The sequence below is a fragment of the Syngnathus scovelli genome, chromosome 16 (assembly GCF_024217435.2).
Source record: "Syngnathus scovelli strain Florida chromosome 16, RoL_Ssco_1.2, whole genome shotgun sequence".
Lineage (NCBI taxonomy): Eukaryota > Metazoa > Chordata > Actinopteri > Syngnathiformes > Syngnathidae > Syngnathus > Syngnathus scovelli.
Window position 1 is genome coordinate 5907024 of NC_090862.1, and position 23022 is coordinate 5930045.

The 23022-nt window shown below is 46.3% G+C and overlaps 2 protein-coding genes and 2 long non-coding RNA genes across 9 annotated transcripts; 1 reads left to right on the top strand and 3 right to left on the bottom strand.

Moving 5' to 3' along the window:
- Positions 1-1324: 1324 nt before the first annotated feature.
- On the bottom strand, positions 1325-4825 carry qtrt1 (queuine tRNA-ribosyltransferase 1). The gene is made up of 9 exons (XM_049745570.1): positions 4527-4825; positions 4225-4293; positions 4011-4149; positions 3705-3899; positions 3432-3570; positions 3280-3355; positions 3100-3209; positions 2647-2731; positions 1325-1576 (listed from the first exon to the last, which is right to left on the bottom strand). The coding sequence occupies exons 1-9, from the start codon at positions 4806-4808 to the stop codon at positions 1424-1426; spliced, it is 1248 nt and encodes a 415-aa protein (XP_049601527.1). The 5' UTR covers positions 4809-4825; the 3' UTR covers positions 1325-1423.
- Positions 4826-5000: 175 nt separating this feature from the next.
- On the top strand, positions 5001-22100 carry dnm2a (dynamin 2a). Of its 6 annotated transcripts, none has more exons than XM_049745433.2 (21): positions 5001-5495; positions 9892-9965; positions 10154-10303; positions 10379-10582; positions 10660-10758; positions 10827-10987; positions 11075-11217; positions 11293-11428; positions 11695-11762; positions 12801-12939; positions 13773-13859; positions 14006-14076; positions 14715-14766; positions 15506-15517; positions 17283-17393; positions 18954-19063; positions 19128-19239; positions 19312-19476; positions 19570-19793; positions 19906-20172; positions 20297-21401. In XM_049745433.2, exons 1-21 carry the CDS (start codon positions 5335-5337, stop codon positions 20367-20369), a joined length of 2619 nt encoding a protein of 872 aa, XP_049601390.1. In that variant the 5' UTR covers positions 5001-5334; the 3' UTR covers positions 20370-21401. The 6 variants fall into 6 exon arrangements, with proteins under 6 accessions (XP_049601390.1, XP_049601387.1, XP_049601384.1 ...); XM_049745431.2 differs by lacking the exon at positions 12801-12939 and adding an exon at positions 12230-12368 and having other exon boundaries at positions 5002-5495; XM_049745430.2 differs by lacking the exons at positions 12801-12939; positions 20297-21401 and adding exons at positions 12230-12368; positions 21973-22100 and having other exon boundaries at positions 19128-19476.
- On the bottom strand, positions 6021-9074 carry LOC125983950 (uncharacterized). The gene is made up of 2 exons (XR_007486823.2): positions 8620-9074; positions 6021-6204 (listed from the first exon to the last, which is right to left on the bottom strand). It is a non-coding gene; the product is annotated as an uncharacterized lncRNA (long non-coding RNA).
- LOC125983940 (uncharacterized) lies at positions 17175-18140 on the bottom strand. The gene is made up of 2 exons (XR_007486809.1): positions 17900-18140; positions 17175-17592 (listed from the first exon to the last, which is right to left on the bottom strand). It is a non-coding gene; the product is annotated as an uncharacterized lncRNA (long non-coding RNA).
- Positions 22101-23022: the final 922 nt, after the last annotated feature.

Consider the following 23022-nt stretch of genomic DNA (forward strand, 5'->3'; position numbering starts at 1 on the left):
AAGCGACTGGTGTATTTATTTATTTATTTTAAAAACAATACGATATATATATCAATTAAACGCCATCCTCCATCAACACCTTTGCCTCATTAGGAGAATAACAGAATAAGGCAACAGGAATCCACGCAACCCCTTCCATCACAACTGCCTACCACTGAGTTGTCGGTGCACTTGAAAGTTCCAATACTGCTCTTTAATGAGCATGTTTGTCATGTTGCTTTTCTGAAACAGCAGTCCCCCCCCCCGATACATGACAACGCGTCCAATTAATGCAGTGAAAGCCTTAAACACTTTTCTGGGGCCCGGTAATACGATTCTGCACGGCTTGGCAACTAACCCCCCTCCTGTTTTTCACCAGGCATATTCAAAAATAAACAGCTAACACCCATACTGTAAATATAATCCTGCGATTAATTAAGATATCATAATCGCATAGAGGCAGTGAGGAGAGAATATGGGCGTATTCGGAAGGGGGGGGCGCAATATGTGCTTTTAGTCTGCGGAATCACTTTGCGCTGGAGTGCAGAGCTGTCACTGCTTCGCTTGGGAGATTATTCAAAAAGAGGTACACACTGGGCCAAATTTGAGAATTATTATGAAAATGAAGTGTGAATCAATATCCCAAGATATCCATTTTAAGGCCCTGTTTTGTCCTTCTATAAGAACAGGTAAAAATCAATAGATGTTAAAAATCAGTATGCACGTGCCCTTGCTTCACAGAAGCATGCAAATATTATCTTAAGAGGACCAGCGTCCATTAGTCATCTCCAAGTGAGCATTATTTATCAGCCATGACCAATTGCTATTGATGCTCCATTGGTTTCTTGTGTGTATGCAGATATTTTGCCCTCTGCTGGATGTAACGACAAGCACCCACTTGGCTCGTCTTGTCGCGATGTACAGCAAAGTGCACGCTCTCATCACATTCGTGCTTGCGATGACAAATGAACACGCCTCCTTTTAACACACCCATCCATGCAAAGAGCAAGACAGGCGAGGCAAAAAACCCATTTCTCCTTTCAGGTGGGTGGGCCTCATCGCGTAACCATGGCGACAGCACCCCAAAAATAAAAAATAATGGTGCGCATCCCGTGAGACACGCTTAGTTGTTTTTTTTTCCCCCTTTCCAAACCTCATTTAAACCTTATTCAGTGGCGTATTATCATAAGGTCTACTCTGAGGACAATTTGCAAAGGCTGCAGGTTGTTTGCCTTGCCACATAATAAAAGCTCCATCTCGGTGATCTAAAGCCGCAACCCCCCCCCCCCCCAAAAAAAACGCCCACGCGCCCACAAAACAGGGTAATACAAATGTAACCAACGAATAAAAAACAATCATCTGTTTAAGAAACGATCTGTCGCTGTTCATCTGCGTGATCGATTAGCTGCATCTATAAAAAAAAAAAAGGATTGTCTCTGAGGTGTTACTCTAAAGTGATGTTGACGGAGGCCAGAGCATCCACAGCCCAGCCGGGGTACTGGTCACGGGACGGGAACATACGGCGCATGAAGCCTCGTATAAAGTCTGGGAAGCGGCCTTGCACGATACTCTGCCGCACAGAATGCATCAGGTTGAGCTGCAGGGAAGAAAAAAACGTGGGATTATGCCATATTAAATTAAAATTACATTCCAATCTGACATTCTTAATTGGATTTGAATCGACTTCATGATGTAGTCGAATGCAATTTTTAAATCGAAAAAAAAAAAAGCTTAATCTGACCTGGCCAGAAGGCTTTATTTTATTTCTATATATTTTATATATTTATTTTCAGGAGTTCAGTGCTTAAGAAGGACAGTCAGCCATCTTCTTTCCTTGCACTTTTATAGTCATGAGTGCATAAACATCTCCACGGCAAGCTAACATTGACCACCGTAAATGCTAACGGGGTGTTAGTGTGGTTATTCGGCAAATGCATTGTGTGGGGGAAAAAAAATATTTGTAACAGTGCTAAAAAGGCTTATCCTTCACCCCTTGGCAGAGCGGAGTTCATCGACGAGTCTCCATGTCACCCGGTTTGTGCGGCTCAAATGGGACAGGGAGGCCCTCTTTTGAATAGTGATGTGTTGTATAAGTAGACAGCTACAGCGTGAGTGTGTGTGTGATGCCGCGGGACGCGTGTCACAAGGGGACACTCCTCACTGTTGTGTTATTGTCGTTTTGCACAGTTTGAAGGATGAGTCATATATCACGCTCTGTCTGTCACAGGGAATCTCTCACTGAGCTCAGAACAAAAGAGGGAGGGGCATTTGATTACTTGATTTTATCTCCAGTTGATGACAAGTCATCATTGCAGCACCACCCCCAAGAAAAACAATTGTTATTCCATGTTTTTTTAAAAAGGACATTGTATTGTTAATATAAAAAAAAAAGAAAATGTGAACAAAACATTTTTCATAAAGTGTAATTAAGCAGAAAGTCACGATCTGTATGAGTGTTTTGTGCCTTTAAGAGGCGTGGCCGAGCATCAGGCGTTAGGGTCGGTATTGTCGGCTGTTTCATGCACTTGTTTTCATTTTCATTTCCTGTGTGTGACTTTAGTGGCTTCTTTTTGCCGGAAACGTGTGATCTAATGTTGCACTGTGTTATTTCCCTTTGTGTTGTCTGGCATTAAATGTGTCCTGAAGAAAGTCGGTCGCTATAGTTACCTGGTAGGCGATGTTGTGGATGGTGATGTGATGCATGGCTGCTGTGTCGCTCTTAAACAGAGCATGCAGGTACGCCCGGCTGTGTCTGAAACAGAACAAGCGTGCCTTTACATATAAGTTGAATTATATATTTGGAACATTTTTTTTTTTTTCCATTTCAGCGTTTATAAAAGTCCTCTCAGGGTTGTACCAACATCATTTAAATATAATGCAACACAACTGCGAGCTTTTTTGTTTTTGTAAGGCTTCCTCTGAGGTTTGTTTGTAGAAGTACGCAGCAGCTTTTAATAAGACCCAAAACGATATACTGTATCAATAAAATCTGCTTTGGCAAAAATAATTGTGCAGTTATGCCTCTCATGCTGAGAGGTTTTTAATATGTTGACCTGGGCAACAGATATTGTTAATGAAAATTTACAGATGTAGTTCTATCCCTTTACAAGTCTGGCCAACCTTTTGCAGGTGGGACACTGGCAGTCAGGATCAATGGGCTTGAAGTCCTTGGCATACTGCTTGTGCTTGACCTGCAGGGATCCCCAGGGTACCAGCGCCGAGCCGAACCTCTGAGGAACGACAGGCGTGACTGAATTTAACTCCTTTCAAAGTCAAGTCACGTCGGAAGGAGGATCTTACCGCTGTGCGTGTGGGAAAGACGCAGTCGAACATGTCGCAACCCAGAGCGACACACACCACCAAGTCCACAGCGTACCTGTGGCACGGATTGCAGGTCAGTTCAACCTTGAGCACATTGTGAAGCGTCAACTTCAGTCCTCCTCTGTACTTACCCAACGCCCATCAGGTAGCGAGGTTTTTCTCGAGGTAGGTGGTCAGTGCTGAGCGTCACCATCCGCCAAAAGTCATCCTTCTCTTCCCCTCCGCTTAAGCCCCCGATTGCAAAGCCGGGAACGTCACGTTTAGTCATTTCTATGAGACACGCAGGGAAGGTTCGGTAAATATTCACTTAGACACTTCATTAGGTACGCCACTGAATGACATTCAACACAAAATGCATAGATGGGTTCAAGATCGAAGCCTAACAACAGAATGAGTCCGAGTACCATCGAGACAGGTTTTGCGAAGCCCGGCGTTCAGCCCGCCCTGGATGATGGCGAAAAGGTTTTGCTTGTGCGGATTCTTATTGGCTGTGATGCAGCGATCCAGCCAGCGAATGGATCTGTGCATGGCCTCCTCGACACGCGGCCCCGTCACTGTGCTGCTCACTACGTCGTCCAGCTGCATCATGATGTCTGAACCTGGACGAATTTGGCGATTTGGGCTATTCAAGAATCTTTGCAGTACATTGAGGTGGAGGAACCCACCAGTGGGTTTGCCTTGGGCCCCTGTAATTGCCAGGAATCACTGACCTAGGCTGTTCTGTATGGCGATGGACTTTTCCGGACTGAGGAGGATGGTTTCTCCGTCATAGGGTGACTTGAATGTGACCCCTTCTTCGGTCACCTCGGAGAGCTCCACAAGAGATACCATCTGAAAGCCTCCGCTGTCCTTCAAAGCAGTGGAAAGAATCATATTTTAAACTGGTCTCCTACTGCAAGTTAGAATATCACCTTAAAAAGTTACCGTCAACAGATTCCTTTTCCAGTTCATGAATCCATGCAAACCATTGGCCTTTTCGATCAAATCCGGTCCCTTTGGAAGCAGAACAAATAAAGAGGAGGGGGAGAACACTTTAATTGGTACGCTGTTGAAAACATGACAGGAAGAACAGTTAAATACTCTTCCACTAGATGGCATAAGGCACAATTAACCTGTGCAACCACTTTTTGATGACTGGTGCGCCTTGACATTTTTTTAAATATGTGCCTTGGCTCAATAGTGGTATCCAAGGCTACATCTTTGCATGCTATCTAGAGATTCCGTACCGGCCTCATCCCCAGGTGGTACGTGTTCCCGAGACATATCTGACATCCGAGAGCATCCAGTTGATCCGAGGTGATTCCCTTCATGGTCCCCTGAGTGCCGACCGGCATGAAAACCGGCGTGCTAACGACGGAGTGCGGCAGCTTCAAGTCGCACGCTCTTGCTTTTGTCACCGGACACTCGGCGACGATGTGTAAAGTGAGGGGAGACGCGATTGCGAGCGCTTTCTTTAAAGACATGTTCGTGCACGGCTGTGTTTCCACGTAAGGACTGGTGGCGGCCATGTTGGTGTGAGTCACGTGACAGGGAAGTGGTTTGAGTGGCATACTTGTTCACCAACCGGAAATTAAATTCTGGAGAGGGCCTTTGAGTTTTTAAGATATCCAATCAAAAGGGTCTACGGAGAAGCGCAGAAAAAAATAGCCAATAGAGATCAAAAGTTGGCATGAAAGAGGCGGGGCTTAAATGCCGGTGATGATCGGATGTAGTTTCCGCCGACCGGATAATGTTTGTGTAGTAGTGGAAGTTTTGTTTTTCGAGTTCTCCGTTCACTTCGATTTATTGAACGTTTTGGCAATGTCCTCCGGAAAAGGCAAGATACTAGCCGTGTGATTTACACACCGGGAAGAGCACAAATGTTTGTTTATTAAACACTCAAGGGAAGTAGAATTCAAAGGTCTTTGAAGTAGAATTGACACCGTATTCCGGTGAGCACCTTATCGCTAACGGAGTCGAGCTAGTCGACGCGGCTAACTTTAGCCTCCGCTTTTTTTGCGTTGTACGGAGGAGCTCCTCTGAGCTAACGAAGCCATGGGGAACCGGGGCATGGAAGACCTCATTCCCCTCATCAACAAGCTTCAGGACGCCTTCAGCTCCATCGGGCAAAGTTGCAATTTGGACCTTCCACAGATTGCCGTGGTCGGAGGGCAGAGTGCCGGGAAAAGCTCCGTTTTGGAGAATTTTGTGGGCAGGTAAACTCACCTAATTACTTGTTGGTGTTGAATCGAGGTGATTGAGCGGTTTGCTGGTCCGTGCGGTGCTTAAACGTACCCAACAAACGCACGTCCCATACAGTGAAGCTAATATTTCATGCTAACTCCTACAGGCTGTCGTAAACCTTTCAGGTGAAAGAGTGCCCATTCAGTAACTTCAAAATATCAACATTTATAATATCGGTATATATTTTCCTCTTGACTCCTCCTGAATGCTGTTTCATCCAGAAAGCAAGGTCAAATGTCTTCCGTATATTCACAACCGTGATGTTGCGATCAATTGAATTAATTGCCACACTCGTACCATTAACGCTTTCATATCTGTTTGTGTGTTTTATACTGAGTCATAGCAGCATAGTTTGTTCTCTCGAGTCAATTTAATATCGAGCTGCCTTTCCATTGGAGAATGTGTATTATTTCAGCAGCACTTACTGCACTTGCCTTGTACAATAGCTCCCTTTCAACATTTTTGCTCTAAAAATGGAGACAGCGACTAGACACAACTTCCTTGTGCATCTTCCGCTTTTATTGCTTTTTGGGCATTTCAGAGACCACAATCGCTGGGCATTCTCATTGGAGTTCCTCCTGGCCTCTCCCACTTCCTCAGTGAATAAGAACTGCCTGCAGGTAAACAAGCTTGCTCTCGGCCTGCTTGTTGAGCAGGTTTTCACTGCGGTTGAAGCCAAACCTGTGTTATGGAAGACACAAGAACAGCGATCGGCATTAGATAGACATTGGGTGAGACAGCCTGTCGTAACATGCTCGCCGATTTGAATGCACATGCAGGCTGGTCTGTTTTTTTCTATATAGTGAGACATTTGACACTTATCAGACAGATACTGACTGACAGTCAGAGACCTCAGTTTCAGTGCCCGTTGGCAACCTATGCAAATGTGCTTGTGACTTTTACAGTCTGATGGGCTTTATGCAACCCGCTCAGTAATGTGACGAAGGTGCAAGGTGCACATGGAGGCAAGGTGTCCAAGGACTTCTGTAAGAATGGGTGTGTTCTTGTGTGGTGACTCACAGTTGAGAGATCCAAATACAGTATAGCTGCCATGGGTTTCCCTTGTTGAGGCTGGTGAAAAATAAATGTATCCTTCCCTTTCTCCATTCATCATTCAGCACACAAATTGGCTGATGCTGGCTTCTCCCATAGCTGTTTTCCAGCTGTGTTGCCTGACATAAGTTTAAATGATGACCAGGATGGGCACTTTTATACAGTTGCTGGCATCGCTAAAATTAATGGAGCAATACATTTCTAACACCGTAATAATGTTTGTTTGATTTCCAATAAAACTTTCAATTCCATCTCTTCAAATTCTAATTTGGGCGTTTAGTGCTTCCACAAATGTTCCATGGGGAAAAAACCCATCAATGCTACCTAAATTGTTTCCACCAATTTTTTTACCCTCTGCCAACAGTCCTTGCAATCCATTAGTGAATCAACACGCTTTGTCGTATTTGTTAATCAAGCGCTAAGAATTAGGACCCGACTGATAAATAAGCCGGCTAATTTAATCAGCCAATATGGGTGGTTTTAAAGTTGGTGAAAATAGGCTGCTTGATTTATGTATGTTTGCAGGCTTTTTATCCGTTATTCATTTTAACACATTAAAACAACACAAGACAAAGATAACGTAACTGCCAAGTGATTTTCCTGTAATGGTTATTTTGATTATTGAAAGATAAGGGGCCAAGAATGTCACACCTTGCCTCATGTCATCCTTACGCTTGACACATAGTCAAAAATCAACAAAGCATCAAACGAGCCCATACCTTATAGCGCGAACATATGGTTGCAATTTGCAAGAAGTCAATGCTTTCCTCTCCATGTCTGTATGTGCACTGCCAAAGCTTCAAAGTATTACTGCTATTCTATGAACATATCAAAATATCATAGCTATTCTTTTGCACAAGAACAGATTGCTTCGGGGGGGCATTTTAGTATTTAACCCAGTCTCCTCAGGTTCAATTGAATTGGCTGGCGCTGATGCGTTGATGGGATCTGGGCCCACGTTCCCGGCGAGTGTGTCACAGGTGAGCAGAGCACATTGGATGCTTAGCCAGACACGAGATAATCAAATCTCTTCCGCCTTGTGGATTTGTGAATGCTGCTCTTTGTTAACAAGGACAAGATGTCATCTTGTTGAGTTTCCTTCTCAAGGCCAATATGGGCCCTGAAACATATAATAAATACGATACATTCTAAAGCACCTTTTCAGCGTCCGCTCTAGCTTGTCTTCGCCAATGATTCATTTAATGAGGTTCAAAGTACACTAAACCATGCGATGTCAAACATTGCCCGTTCTGGGAAGCTGGTTCACATCTGATTTGTTTGGATGCCTTCTTCCTTGATGATGATTCTACTTGTCCCACGGTGGAGGAAGGGCAACTTATCTCAACACCACCAGCCGTCGTATTTGCTGCTATCGGCCTTATCTCGGATGTTGTGAATGAGATGCTGCTGCGTTGCTGTAGTGCCATTATAAAGCTATTAGTCCACTCGGCTATCAAGACAACTGTAGCCGTCTGTCTTTACAAAGATAATGACATTTACCCACCCCAAGAGAGTATGATGCAAGAGAGCCGCCATCTTCTCTCCCTATCCTCTTCTCCATCTTTCTCCAGAGAGAGATTCGCACGCCGACGCTCGGCCCGATCCATCCATAATGTATGAAACGATACACAATCTGCTCAGCCTCCTCTATCATTTACAGCCCATCAATAATGGAATCCGGTTCTTTTGCCATCCCTTTCAATAGGCCGTCGCTATGAAAGCACCTCTCTTTGTGAAGACAATTCAGCCAATGGCTCTTTTATGGATGCCCCGTGGAACGTTTGAACAGTTTGATCCATTTGCTCGCTCGCTGATGGCGATGCTTAACTGAACCACCATTGAGTCGCTCTTTTTTTGTGGCAGACCGCTGCGCTCTCGCTCAAGTTAGCGTCCGTTAGTTTCAACGGCATCGCTTTCGCTCTCTGGTTCACCATTTCCATTTCCACAATTCCCTACCGTCTGCCGCTCCCACAAATCATGTTCCTCATTATGCGCATGACACAGCACTGGCGGCTTTGTGCTGATGTAAGAGTCATCTCGAACCTTCCCCGTTGCGTCCTGCTGCCCTTTTACACTGACCACAGGACTTTTCTTCTCGCCCTGGCGCTGACTCACCGCTTCCACGATGAAGTCAGCAAGCGCCGCCATGGTCCGCCAGAGCGTGCGATCCAGCAGACATAAGGAAAACGTCCCAGGGCGGGAACGGCTTATTACCCCCAGATGTTGAACGCTGAGAGGGGGGCGGGGGACGTTGGCTTCGCGGTTAAACAGTCATCGCCACGAGCCGTAATCATCTAGCCTATAGGTGTTCTCACCCATTCGCACGACATGTTGCACTGACAGCTTTTGTTCGTTTGAGTTGCCGTCATCGATTGTCGCCGAGGAGGCATTACTGTGGCTGAAAGCACTTGTATTGACACAGGGTGGCGTCACACAAAAGCTTATTTGAAGCCATTAACCCCGCTTGTTCCTTAAACTTGAACAATGGCTGCCGTTGTTCACGCTCAAGAGCCATAAAGGCTAATAGTGCTTTAAAACATCATGTACTTTATATACATCTATTTATTAACAAGGGAAACATCACAGTATTGTTAAGTAGAAAAACAATGAATGAATATAAAAAGAAGATAACTGGTTTCATAAAGTATAATTAAGCCACCATTGGTGTGTTGTGCGTCTTATAGTGGTGTGGCCTCGTGAGTAATGTCCGGAACTTTGTGTGTGTGTGTGCGTGTGTGTGTGTGTGTGTGTGTGTGTGTGTGTGTGTGTGGCTTTGACGTGAGTATGGTTTAAGTGTCCTCCGCTTAAGTGTACTCGCCTAGAATCCAACGCAAGAGCATTTCGAAAACATCTTAATAAGAACGCTCAGTTTAATGGATGTTGATATTGAATCTCTTGAGTGTGGAGCCTGTTGTTATAAAATCGCAGTTTGTCATGAGTCAAAGCTGTTCTGACAGCTGCTCAGTCTCGAGGTTTGCAAATTAAACACGAGCTGAAATGTCGGATTCCTCACTGGTACAATGTGCGGAACTCTCGGGTATTTGATTTTCCTCACAGCAGTGGGAGTGAGCTGAGCGAGCATAAATGCTTCGCCTCGCTCTTTAATGATGAGACAAAATGACTTTGTCACGTCGGGCACAAGGTGTGAAATCCACCCCCGAGCGAGCCTGTCACCCTTCACCAAGAGTGACGTTGTGCTGTGAGAGCGCTGCAGATAAATGGCCTTGTTCTTTTGTCTGCCGGCCCTCTTACCCAACGTGTTTTCACGTCGGCTGTTTTGTTGAACTCGTCCCGTCTCTCTGTGTGTCACCCAAGGGACTTTCTTCCGCGAGGATCTGGCATCGTTACACGCAGACCTCTCATCTTGCAACTGGTCAACAATAAAGCAGGTGAGTGTGTCGCTGTGTATTTTTTTATTCCGGCAACCTCTGGTCTGCATCATCGTCGGGATGCGATGTGGCTCCTCTGTGCCGCCGTGCCGGAGGCTAGGCTCTGTCATCTGCCATCACGCCGCCTTAATTTAATATTCCCTCGTCTCCCTTTTGTCCTTTCCCCGTCCTCCAACCTCCGTGCGTAGAATATGCCGAGTTCCTGCACTGCAAGTCCAAGAAGTTTGTGGACTTTGAAGAGGTGCGTGCGGAAATCGAAGCGGAGACCGAAAGGATAACGGGCTCTAACAAAGGCATCTCCAATATCCCAATCAACTTGAGGGTCTTCTCGCCACATGGTAATAAACTGAAATCACATGCATGCTTTTTTACTTTGCACCCACGGACTCTGATCATCTTTGTGCTCCTGACAGTTTTGAACCTGACACTGATCGACCTTCCGGGAATGACCAAAGTTGCCGTGGGAGACCAGCCGATAGACATCGAGCATCAAATCAGAGAAATGCTCCTGCAGTTCATCACCAAGGACAGCTGTCTGATCCTGGCTGTCACGCCCGCCAACACTGACTTGGCCAACTCGGACGCCCTCAAGATCGCCAAGGAGGTGGACCCGCAAGGTAAGCGTGTTGTGTAGGAATTGTTCTTGGTTCGGGCCTGCACGTCTGTTTTGTAAATTACGTGAAATGGCTGGCAGGTTTGCGCACCATCGGCGTCATCACAAAACTGGACCTGATGGACGAAGGGACGGATGCAAAAGATATCCTTGAAAATAAACTTTTGCCCCTGCGAAGAGGTAAGGACTTTGAAGGGGAGCACATTGGTGGTTGTTAGTTCTAAAGCGATTCGTGTGTGTCTGCTCAGGCTACATCGGTGTGGTGAACCGTAGTCAGAAAGACATTGACGGTAAGAAGGACATTCGTGCTGCTCTGGCGGCTGAGAGGAAGTTCTTCCTGTCCCACCCTGCTTATAGACACATAGCGGAGCGAATGGGCACGCCGCATCTTCAAAAGGCTCTCAATCAGGTTTGCTTCTACAGCTCCATTAAAATAAAAAAAAATCTCGCGTGGTGTGCGCTTGAATAAAATCCCCCACCATTTCTCCCCCTGCAGCAATTGACTAATCACATTAGGGACACACTTCCTGGTCTGCGCAGCAAGCTACAGAGTCAGATGCTGTCCTTGGAAAAGGAGGTGGAGGAGTACAAGAACTTCCGTCCAGATGACCCTACACGCAAGACCAAGGCTTTGTTGCAGTGAGTGCACTTCAAACGTACAACATGCCCGCCCGCAAGACAATTTTTACTCCTCTTCCTCCTTCTCCTCCGCAGGATGGTGCAGCAATTCGGTGTGGACTTTGAGAAGTGCATCGAAGGCTCCGGAGATCAGGTGGACACCAACGAACTGTCAGGCGGCGCTAAGATCAACCGCCTCTTCCATGAACGCTTCCCGTTTGAACTGGTCAAGGTCAGTCGTGTGGCACAAACATCGAGAGACCCAATGCACAAATGACTTGTGAGACATGTTGCGCAATACCCGATAGCGCTCGTTGTTCCTCCATTTGTGTCAGTGTTTTTTAAATGTTGTTTTTCAGTCATGTCAAACAATTTAAAATCCTGTGGAAAGCCTTACTTGCTAATGTTGTCGTTCAAAGCCAGGTGACCCATTACTTTTGTACATTGATGCGCTTTGGATGAGTTACAGTATTTGTCTTTGTTTCCCCATCTTCACAGATTGTCTTTGATGAAAAGGAACTGCGTCGGGAAATCAGTCACGCAATCAAGAACGTTCACGGCGTCAGGCAAGTGGAGCGCAACAGCTGACCCTTCTCGCCGTTTACGTTCATTTGCTCGAATTTAACACTTAGTGTCTGTCATCCGTGGTTTTTAAATCAAGCAGGGATGAATTTGCGGTTCTCGAGAATCACACTTGCTGTATTGAAATCGTCTTCTCACTGCAAGTTTGCCAGCTGCTTTTCTGCGCTGAGGAATTCCGTTCTTGTTTTGTGTTCCGTTTTGTCGACATTAGTCATGCCGTATCTTAATTTAATCATTATCATCCAGTTTGTGGGCTTTTTTTCCATCACTACATGATCTGTTGTCAATATCCGTGTTTTATTAGCTCTCAGATGTCAGTCTTTTTTTTTTTTTTTTTTTTTTTCTCCTGGTCTGCTCAACCATTCGTGTGCATGTCGGTCAAAGGTCCACACGTGTTAACTGTCCTGTGTGTCTGCGTCGGCTTGTGTCCTGTCTCTCTATCCATCCTCAGAACGGGGCTGTTCACTCCAGACCTGGCGTTCGAGGTCATCGTGAAAAAGCAGATCGTTAAGCTGAAAACGCCCTGTCTCAAATGTATCGATCTGGTCATTCAGGAGCTCATCAACACAGTCAGGCAGTGCACCAACAAGGTACTGCGCCCGTCCAGCATCTCCCGAGACGGCAGGGCGAGCGCGGGCCGCCCTGCGTCCAAACGGCGCTGTCGTGTTGTGGAGTGTTGTGACGGGTGACGTGTGGTCAGGTTCCCGGATGTTTCAGGGCCTGTCTGAGCATCTGGGTTCTTTCCTGGACAAGCCGCAGGTCGTACAGCTCAGAAAAAGTCGTACTCTCGAACTGTTAATTCGGCCCTTCTGTTGGCGTCGGTCCAAAAAGTGGGAAAACCTTTGGCTTGGCCGCCGCTTGCCTTTTTTTTTTTTTTTTTTCTCGTCAACAACTAGAATCGACTAACTGAATGCAGACCCTGTTTTTTCCTTCCCTGTCTCTTTTTTCCCCCTTTCCTCTTTCTCCATCTGCTACACAACAAATTACACCCTTCTAACCTTGCGCCAATCCCCCCACCCCAGAACGGGGCTCTTCACCCCCGACCTGGCTTTCGAGGCGATTGTCAAAAAGCTGATCCTCAAACTCAAAGAGCCCAGCCTCAAATGCGTGGACCTGGTGGTGTCCGAGCTCACCGCCCTGGCCATGAAGTGTGCCGTGAAGGTAACCGTGGGACACGCCCGCCGGGCGACTGGCATGGAAATAGAAGCCATCCCCCTCATTGAAGTCCGCTTCCCACCTTTACCTCCCCTGCAGCCATTTGTGTCCCCGTATCGTCAAGATTTTAAACGCAACTTAAAATTTCCCACTTCCATGAAGTCGTCTGTAGATCATCGAACTGTCGATTCAATACCACCTCTGCATTGCTTGCTCCCATTTGCCTCCATGTCCAAATTCCAAACTGGCCCTCCCGGCTACGCTTCCCCACTGAGTTGCATTGGCAGACTGACATTCAGATGGACTTGGAGGGATCTGGGGAGGACAGGACATGACTGTAATGGGCCCTGAAGGCGCTGTGAGCCGAGTTGCCATAGCAACCGTGCTCCCCTGCCCCCTTGTGGACAGAGGAGAACCCTCCATGACATCCCACCTGTGCTTTCCCCCCCTCCACATTCTGTCACTTTCCCTTCTCATCCAGCCTTTCACACGCATGCCCTCAGCCAGATATGACTATTTTGAAATGGAAAATCTCTTTTTGGGTATCTCAAGCTCCAATTTTTCGAAACGTAATCGTTTCGTCTGGCTGATGGTAAAAGTCGTATGTCTTTGTTCGAAGAGATGGCTGCTATATACTGTGTGTGTTTTCTAAAGCGCGTGGCCCTGAAATGGCACTTGACTGTCTCCTTCCCTTTTCTTTGTTCTCATTTTTATTATTCTCACTTCTCACACCTGTCCTCTTTCGATTGGTAAGTGGTGCTAGGTTTAAACTCGCATGTCTACTACACCAGTGGGTTTTTTTGTGGGTCAAGCACTGCATCAGCCGTCTTGTTTTTCAGCTCAATTCCTACCCGAGGCTGCGAGAGGAGACCGAGAGGATTGTGACCACTCACATCCGAGAAAGGGAAGGAAAGAGCAAAGATCAGGTGAGCGCTCTGAAATTGATGCTGAGTCGGAATAGTTATAGGACATGTCTCATGTGTTCACCGTGACAAATTGACAGCGCGTCTCTCGTCCAAATGTTTAATTGTGACCTCGCTGTCCTAATTGTGATTTTCTGCTTCAAATGAAGGTTCTGCTACTGATTGACATTGAGCTGTCCTACATCAACACCAACCACGAGGACTTCATTGGCTTTGCTAAGTATGCACATCCAGCTTTTCCCTCCACCCTACCCCTTCCCTCCCCGCCTTACCTACAGCTTGTTTTCAGTGGCTCAGTACAGACATTGCGTTCCTCATTAAATGCTCGTCCTACTTTAAAAATAAGATGCCCCGTAATCATAATCGAACCATACGTCAAATCTGTCAACTTTTGCATTCAAAAAGTTGCAAATACTAAGCTGCTTGGAAGCTGCAATGCATCCATGACTGCACATGCTCGGTGTGACGGTAGCCCGTCTGCTCGCTGTGAGTGTGTGTGTTTGTGTGTGTGCATTTTGTGGCACCTGACGAAGAGAGGCTGTGTCCGGTGCCTCGCGCCTGCATGGCGAGTAGATTATTCCGTGTAACACGATGGAGCTCGACTGGAGCTCTTTAACGGTTCTTATGACATCACTTTCAGTCTTGACTACAGAAGGCTTGATGATGGTAGCCCCCCAGGGTTCGGCAACAACAGGTGGGATGTAGGGCTGTGTGTATGGTGCGTGAGTGTGTGTGAGAGAGATTTCTTCTCATGATTTGGAGCGTTCACCAAACAATATGGGAGTTACTTCAATGTGTACTTTAGAAGCTCTTTGTCTCGCCGTCTGTGCTGATGGTCCCGTCTTTGTGTGACGACAGTGCGCAGCAGAGGAACACGGCAGTCAACAAGAAACGAGCCGTTCCCAACCAGGTACGTTCCGCCAGCCGCCGTTGGCCTTTTCACCATTGTCAAATTTAATCTCTCCTGATGGATGCGTCCCATTAGCAAGCCTATTAATTGTCGGTAGCGCCGGTTTCGGGCCGCGGCTTTTCATCTTGCGTGACCTACGTAGCTGCTAATCAGAGCAACCTTGTGTGTTGTTTTAACTGCCAGGATGTGCTCATTAATGCGGACTAATATGTGCACATTTGCGTGACTTAAAACCGCAGTTGTTAAACTAAAAAGCTGATATCAAGTCACCCCCCCCGGACCCCGTCTTCGTGCTTTCCTGCAGCCCCTCACTTTTTTCTTTTTTTAAAAGAAACCTTGCAACTACGTTTGCATGTGAGTGTATGGGCATGTTCTTCAACTGCTATGAAGCATTTAAGGCCCTAATTGTAACTTTTGTTGTTATGCTGCATTAACTTGGCTCTCTTAACTATGCGCTGTCTTATGTATCAAAATTGAGAGCGTGCATGAAGCTGGCGCATGTCACCTGCGCTATAAACGATAACCAAATTGTGGTTGAGCTGAAGTCATTTCTAATTGCATGTAACTCTCTGGCTCTGTCTCTCCCTTGTCTCCTTTCCTCCATCCTTCTCCCCTCTAATTTCTACTTCCTCTCCTCTTCCTCTCCTCCTCTACACCCTTGCCTGCTTCTTCTGACTGGTTTTATGCTACCCCCCCTTCCACCCTTTTTTCCTTTAATTCCCCTTCCCTATTACCACAGGGTGAAATTCTGGTAAGTACCTGCTGATATAATTTACACCTTGCCAAGCAAGGCAGCAGAGGTAAGGCCGGGCAGCAGAACCAGGGCGGCCGCATCCAGGTCAAACTCGGGAGACGAGCGAAAATCATTGCTCTCGCCCTACTGAGTTGTTTCACCTCTCTACAGCTGGGCGCTTTTGGCGAACTCCTGGAGGAGAAGGTACAGAAGACTGATTGCAGTCCTCCCAGTACTGTGCAGTTACCAGTAATTTGGAACTGCCTGTGCAATCACTGTGAATTCTTTGATAACAAGACAATAATTGTCTGCCATTCTCTCCACGCCACTAACATTGAAAGCCAAATGATGCACACCTGGTGCGCGCCGCCACCGTTCAGAGATGACGCCGGTTCTCGTTGTCTTCAGGCTCTCGCCTCTGCTGCCACCCCGTACTCGGCGGACCCGAAAGTCTGCGTCTTGGTCTCATCCAGGATTTTATTGGGGGTGGTCGGGGCGTCCAAGCAACAACAACACCTTTGTCGTGACTCATCCATGCATGTCAACGTAACAATCGAAGATAAATTAACAATGTCATATTCACTTTGCATAAGAAAACACTCCTGAACTTTACATTTGACCATAGGTGGGACTTTCAGAAGAAAAATTGTGCAATATATCAGAATAGTTTGTTTCAAAATGTTTATTTGGAGGTTGAAAACAATAAGAAAAACAACACTAACAAATTGATTGAGCTTTTTTTATTGCAATCATACAGTCCAAAAAAACTCACCCCATTCAAAATTCATACATCACCTCCTGAAACAGAATGAACTGCCGGTCTGAAAAGGAGTAGGGCACAGTTTAAATGTATGATGTGAATATGAATGCTAGCAAAAACGATAACGCAACAATGTATGGTCGTCGTCTATAAACTGCGATTGATCATTTAATACCCTTCATTTCCAGAAAAATAGTAGAATAAAATACTCAAATATAACACAAATTATTAACATTGTACCACTATATTGATATTTAGTCTCAACTTCCATCTCCCGTCAACTAACTGTGTATGAACAAAAGCATCTGAGCAGCGATGCCCCCTCTTCGCTTCTCAATTGCGTCGCCGCATCCTTCAGCGGCTCCTGCCGAGAAACAATTTGGAAATTCTGAGAAAGTTATTTTTGCTGGCAAGGCAGGCTTGCCGCTGGAAGGAACTCTTAATGTGCCGCGCTTTCCCGTCCGTGTTTACTTTGGCGTCTACAAGCTAGCAACTTACTTTTTCTTCAAGTAGTCAGACACTTTTTTTTTCTAATTTCATCCATTCACACTTCAACTAATCGGAAGTCACGTGATCTCTTCTCTAGCTTCATCTGTGATCTTAGTTCAGTGAATAAAATCTACTCTCTGCTCCTCCTTCTCTAAGCCAAAATGAACGCCGCTAACACGCCCTCTTGTGTAAAAGCTGACACTCACACACTCGTCGCCTCTCGATCCGCCTGAGCAACATCTGCTTCTGTTTGGGGGGGCCTTTTCTGTGGCATCACGACGGACTAATGGTGCTGTCCTCGTGTGTCATTTTGCATGATGTAACCCATAAAAACCATCTCGTATGTCACATCCATTCTCCTTAAATCATAACATAGTTGTCATGTAAAGAGGTGACTGTTTGATTTAGGATTGAAAACTACTAAGGTAAGTTGGTAAGTTTTTATTCATGATGTCATCGGGCCATTTTGACAATTGATAAAGCTGTTTTACGCGATTCTAACAACCTCTTCCCACCCTCGCATCTTTTGATCAGGTTATCAGGAAAGGCTGGCTGACCCTCCACATTAGTATAATGAAGGGAGGCTCCAAGGAGTACTGGTTCGTCCTCACCGCAGAATCCCTGTCCTGGTATAAAGACGAGGAGGTGAGCGTCGTTTGACTTCATCCCGCTGGTCGGCTAACCGTGCGTGCGTGTGTCCCGGCCCAGCCTAACCAATGTGCAGACTACTGTTCAGCTGAAGCCGGATGAACAGGTAGTCTGAACACTGGGCAGGCGGGGGGGTGCGGAGGCCTCCGATGGGGGGAAGGACCCCGAGGTCAGCGTGGCCGTCGGTCGCTCGTTACTTGGGACAGAGTACACAGAGATTAAACATTACCTCGAGGGTCACATACATGTTCCAGCTCACGCTCCTTTTCACGTCTTCAAAAATCGATTTTTTTTTTTTTAATGGCTACAGTGCGTGCATGGAATTACTTCTGCTTTGAGTCTTTTGAGGACATGCACGGTCACCACATAAGCTTGTCATTTTGCATTCAAGTCCATGCACAAAAGGCCCTTACTTCACTTCATAAATCATACATTTTATATCAAATGCAGCATCACGTCGAAGTAGGGTCATGAAAAAACAAGGCTGTAAAAGCGACACTCACCACTTTGTCGTCTTCGCAGAGGCCTTGTTCCCATCCAGTAAACTAAAAAAAGTAGACCCCGGCTGAACACGTTGCACTTTCTAATGCTGGCCGCCACCAAGAGAGCGAGAGAGAGAAAGAGAGAGAGAGAGAGGCGACGCGAGTGGGGAGGATGGTGGAGGCAAACTGACGTGGCAGGCGGGCTGAAGTGTTCCAGCCGGGATCTGACTTTGGAATTTGCAGGAAATCGTACTGGGTTACGGGGGGCGTGGGGGTTGCCATAGTGTGTGTGTGTACGCGCTGGCGTGTGGCCTTACTGTTTGGACTGTGGGTCCAAAATCGTTGTCAGGGTCAGTTTGTCTACAGTCGGCCAACGTGTATCATGCACGTATACTTTTTTTGTTTTGTTTTACACTTTGTGTGTGTCGTGTTGGGTGACGTAACGATTGGGCTCACGCCACCCTTTGCAGATATAAATGCTTCCAGATGTTTCTTCTCACCAGTGAAAACTGGCACCGCATCCTCCCCCTCCATGCTGCTCCTTCATGCTCTTTTTCTTCCTCCCCCACCCACTGCATTCCCTGATTCTCCTTTTTACACCAATTTGATGGTCTATTACGCAAAATTAAAAAAAAAGTATGTTCTATTACATCAACAGTTTTTAAATAAATATAATCATAGGTCAAGTGATCGCTAATTATATTTCATTCCATACAGGACGCTGACAAGTCTCATGGCCTTTTTTCTTGCTACGAATACCCGAAGGAGACAATCACACCATCGCAAATTTTCTGTATCAGTGACTACATCATGTGTAACAACCACAATGTACCCGCTTAAAACGGATGTTGCATTCTTTTAGGTCACCACTAGATGGCGCTAAATTCCACACTTTAAAGTCCACCCTATGCCTCAGTACTTGTCAGTGGCACCACCTGTTATATATTTTTCTCCCCTTCAGTAAAAGACAAGGCGTCCATTTGAGAAAATCCAGCAGTATCGTTTTTCCACTGTCAAATTCAAATGAATGAATGGATTCTGATGTTTGATGTTCCCTCTTTGCTCCCCTTGTCAGGAAAAAGAGAAGAAGTACATGCTGCCCTTGGATAATCTGAAGCTCAGAGACGTGGAGAAAGGCTTCATGTCCACCAAGCACATCTTTGCAATCTTCAACACAGAACAGAGGTCCGCTTGCACTTTCATCGGCACCTTTTTTGGAGTGGTGCTAATATTGCGTTTGTGTGCGTAGGAATGTGTACAAGGATTTACGGCAAATCGAGTTGGCCTGCGACTCTCAGGAGGATGTGGACAGCTGGAAAGCCTCCTTCCTCAGGGCCGGAGTTTACCCGGAGAAGGACCAGGTCAGAGCAGTTCGACAACATGACAAAGAAACATCCACAATGGGAAGTGTTGCTAAAGAGATGCCTCCCCAGACGGAGAACGAGGAGGCGGCGCCAGCGGACACGTTCTCCATGGACCCTCAGCTGGAGCGTCAGGTGGAAACCATCCGCAACCTAGTGGATTCCTACATAGGCATCATCAACAAGTCCATCCGGGACCTGGTGCCCAAGACCATCATGCACCTCATGATCAACAGTGTGCGTTGAGGAAGCTCAATTTTGTACATCCCTAGTTGTGTGTGCCAGTATTAGGATGATGTTGACGCATTCTGTTGATTGCTTCTCCCGCAGGCAAAAGACTTCATCCACTCTGAGCTGCTGGCTTACCTCTACTCGTCGGCCGACCAGAACAGCCTCATGGAGGAGTCGGCCGACCAGGCGCAGCGTAGGGACGAAATGCTGCGCATGTACCACGCCCTCAAGGAGGCATTGCACATCATCGGTGACATCACCACCAGCACAATCACCACCCCGGTGCCCCCGCCTGTAAATAACACCTGGATACAAGAAGCCAGGTGAGACGCTGCACTGTGCAGCAACTGGCTTCTTACTGATGGCTATCAATTAAATTAATGGAATTTAAATTGACATAAGCGTAATTAAAACCAATGAGCATTCTCCTCCCAGCCCAACCCCTCAGCGCAGGCCGCCCCCGTCGGCAGCCCCGCCCCCCAGTCGCCCGCCGGCCGTGCGGGGTTCGACGCCCGGACCACCCGTGAACCCTTCCCCGGTTTTCGGCGCCGCTCCGCTCAACCCGTCATCCGGCTTCGGCGCCCCTCCCATCCCCTCTCGGCCCGGCCCGACATCTGCAGCCTTCAACAGCCTCCAGGACCCCTTCAGCGCACCCCCGCTGATCCCCTCTCGGCCAGCACGTATCCCACCCGGCGTTCCCAGGTATGATGACCGTAACATGCTCCGCCCAAATTCTGTCTCGTTCCCTTTCTGTCTCTCTGACGTCTGTCTCTGTCGGGATGTTTTGGTTTCACTGCGTGTTCTCTATCTTCTCTCCACACTGCAGTCGAAGACCCCCTGGTGCTCCCTCTCACCGGCCTACCATTATCCGCCCTGCCGAGCCTTCCCTGCTAGACTAGACCCCGTGGGCTGAACCCACCCTAATTCTCTTCTGTGGGTCTGTGTTTTTGTGATGGGGCGGGGAGGTGATTTATGATCTATGCGTAGGATGCATTTTCAGTCTCATCCTGCCTGTTGCTCATGAGTCCCTTTAACTACCTGCTCAACCAATCAATGAGCTCAATCTCTTCAGACAACTTTTGAAAGCAATGAGTTAACTTTCACAACACGACTTTCTATTGTTGAATTTAAATAAAGAATGACAATGAATGGTGAGGAAATTAGAAAGTCACCATGGTTAGTATTTTACACTTTCTGCCTTACAGCAGTGCTTTGAGATATGAGTGACCTGACTTTGCAGTCAACTCAATTGACAAACAATTCTTTCAAAAAAGAGATTTCGATCAGTTTTTTGTTTGTTTTATAATTCCACTATTTGAATCACCAGTGGTCATGCAACAAATTGTATCTCAAGCACTCCTGTACTACAATGCCCCCAAACCTTTGTACCAATCACGTGACACTTGACAGTCGTATATTTAAACAAACATTGCGTTCAATAACATGGACACACATTGCAGAGCAAGTAGCCAAACCGCCTTAACCAATTCAGTACAATTCTAAAGAAGTATGTCTGTCCTTTTTTTCTTCTAAGAGTAAAACGTCGGCTGAATGTAGCTTTCGGTCCCTGAGCGGCCGCGTGCACGCACTTCCTCCCCGCCATCCATCGTGCTTTCTGACTCTGTAGCCGCTTCTATGCATTCAAACTCTTGTAAATATCCAGAGCGGGAGGTAGCACATGTATAGCTGATTGAGTCAACATGCTTTAGATTTCAAACAGGAAGAGCGGGAAGCATTAACGGCTGCGTGTGTGTCATGTGACTAACTTTTATTTATAACCCGTCATGTTTTGGTTGTCTGTGGATGAGGAGCCTTGATTGTTTGTTTGCTTGCTTTAATTCGGGGTTTCCCAAACCTGTTTGAGTCCTTCCATTGTGTATTAGCATATACTGTACATAATAAACTACTAATAAAGAACTCAAGGAAGCTGACTGAAGAACACATGAAACATCATTTTTTGTACTTCACAATTGAATTGTCGAGCTGCTTAAATGGAAGCGTTTGGGAAGCCCTGCTTGCCTTTATTGAATGAGATGATCATCAATTGTGGGGCTTGTGTTCAATGGTGGTGGTGGTTTTTGTGTTTTAAAGGCATAGTTTGTCCATGGAACCTCTTTTTTAAATGACAAACTGGCCTTAAGTGATGTCAAGAATGGATTTGCTTGTCACCAACCACTCCTTAAACGTTTTTACACAAAGTACCACCTAATAAAAACAAGATACATGGCACTTAAAGTGCCACCATCAGGACCAAAAGTAAAAGAATACCAGCGTAAGTCAAATGGTTTTCATCAAAAACGTATCTAGACTGTCTAGATAGTATGTGTCTATCCATCTAGCTGTCTGTGTGTCTGCTTGTGTGTTTGTATGTGTATGTATATATGTGGCTTTCTGTCTGTGTGTCCGTCCGCCTGTCTGTCTAGCTGACGGTGTCTGTCCATCTATTAAGCAAGATGATGATGTGTTTGAGAGATTAACATTGGCTGATTGTTGTCAAAACAGGCGTCCCGCTCCACGACGGAATCAGTGGTGACCTTGACAGTCCTTGGGCCAAAATGAGAAAAGGATGCTACAAATAAATAACTGTTCCATTGGTGCCAATAAAACATATATTGCCAATAAATAATACAACAGAACTTTTTATTTTCGTCTTGTGAATGCCTACATCGACTGCAATAATCCAGTGAAAGGAGGTACATCCCTGTTCAAATACCAGATTTCTTAACTATTCACTTAGTTCCCTTCTTTACATAAATACTGTAGAAATCACTCATCTTGTGACGGACACTCCATTAGGTACACCGCTGTTTTCAGGTGTACCTAATAACAGGTCACTTCATTAGGGAAAAATCATGGTCAGAGCTTAACTGAAAGTGAAAAGTGCCACACCCGCCCTCACCCCCACCTCCTGATTGGCTATTTGCTCTGTGACGTCATTCGGACACTCCATTAGGTACATCGTCATTTTCAAGTGTACCTAATTGGCCACTTTATGAGGGAAATATCATGGTCAAAGGTCACAGGTATCAAGCTCTAGTCCTTGGGGCCGCATTCCAACATGTTTTCCAAGACTCCCTCGTTAAGTGCACCTGCGTGAAAAGTTTTAGCTCCTTTTGAACGTGAAAGAAGCTAAAACTTTTCACGCAGGTGTGTTTAACGAGGGTAACTTGGAAAACATATTGGAACGCGGCCCGAGGACTAGAGCTTGACAGCTGTGACCTTTGACCATGATATTTCCCTAATAAAGTGGCCTGTTATTAGGTACACTTGAAAATGGCGGTGTACCTAATGGAGTGTCCGTGTGATTCCCTCGTTAAGTGCAGGTGCGTGAAAAGTTTTAGCTCCTTTTGACAGTGAAAGAAGCTAAAAGTTTTCACGCACCTGCGCTTAACGAGGGTCACTTGGAAAACATGTTGGAACGCGGCCCTGAGGACTAGAGCTTGACACCTGTGACCTTTGACCATGATATTTCCCTAATAAAGTGGCCTGTTATTAGGTACACTTGAAAATGGCGGTGTACCTAATGGAGTGTCCGTGTAATTCCCTCGTTAA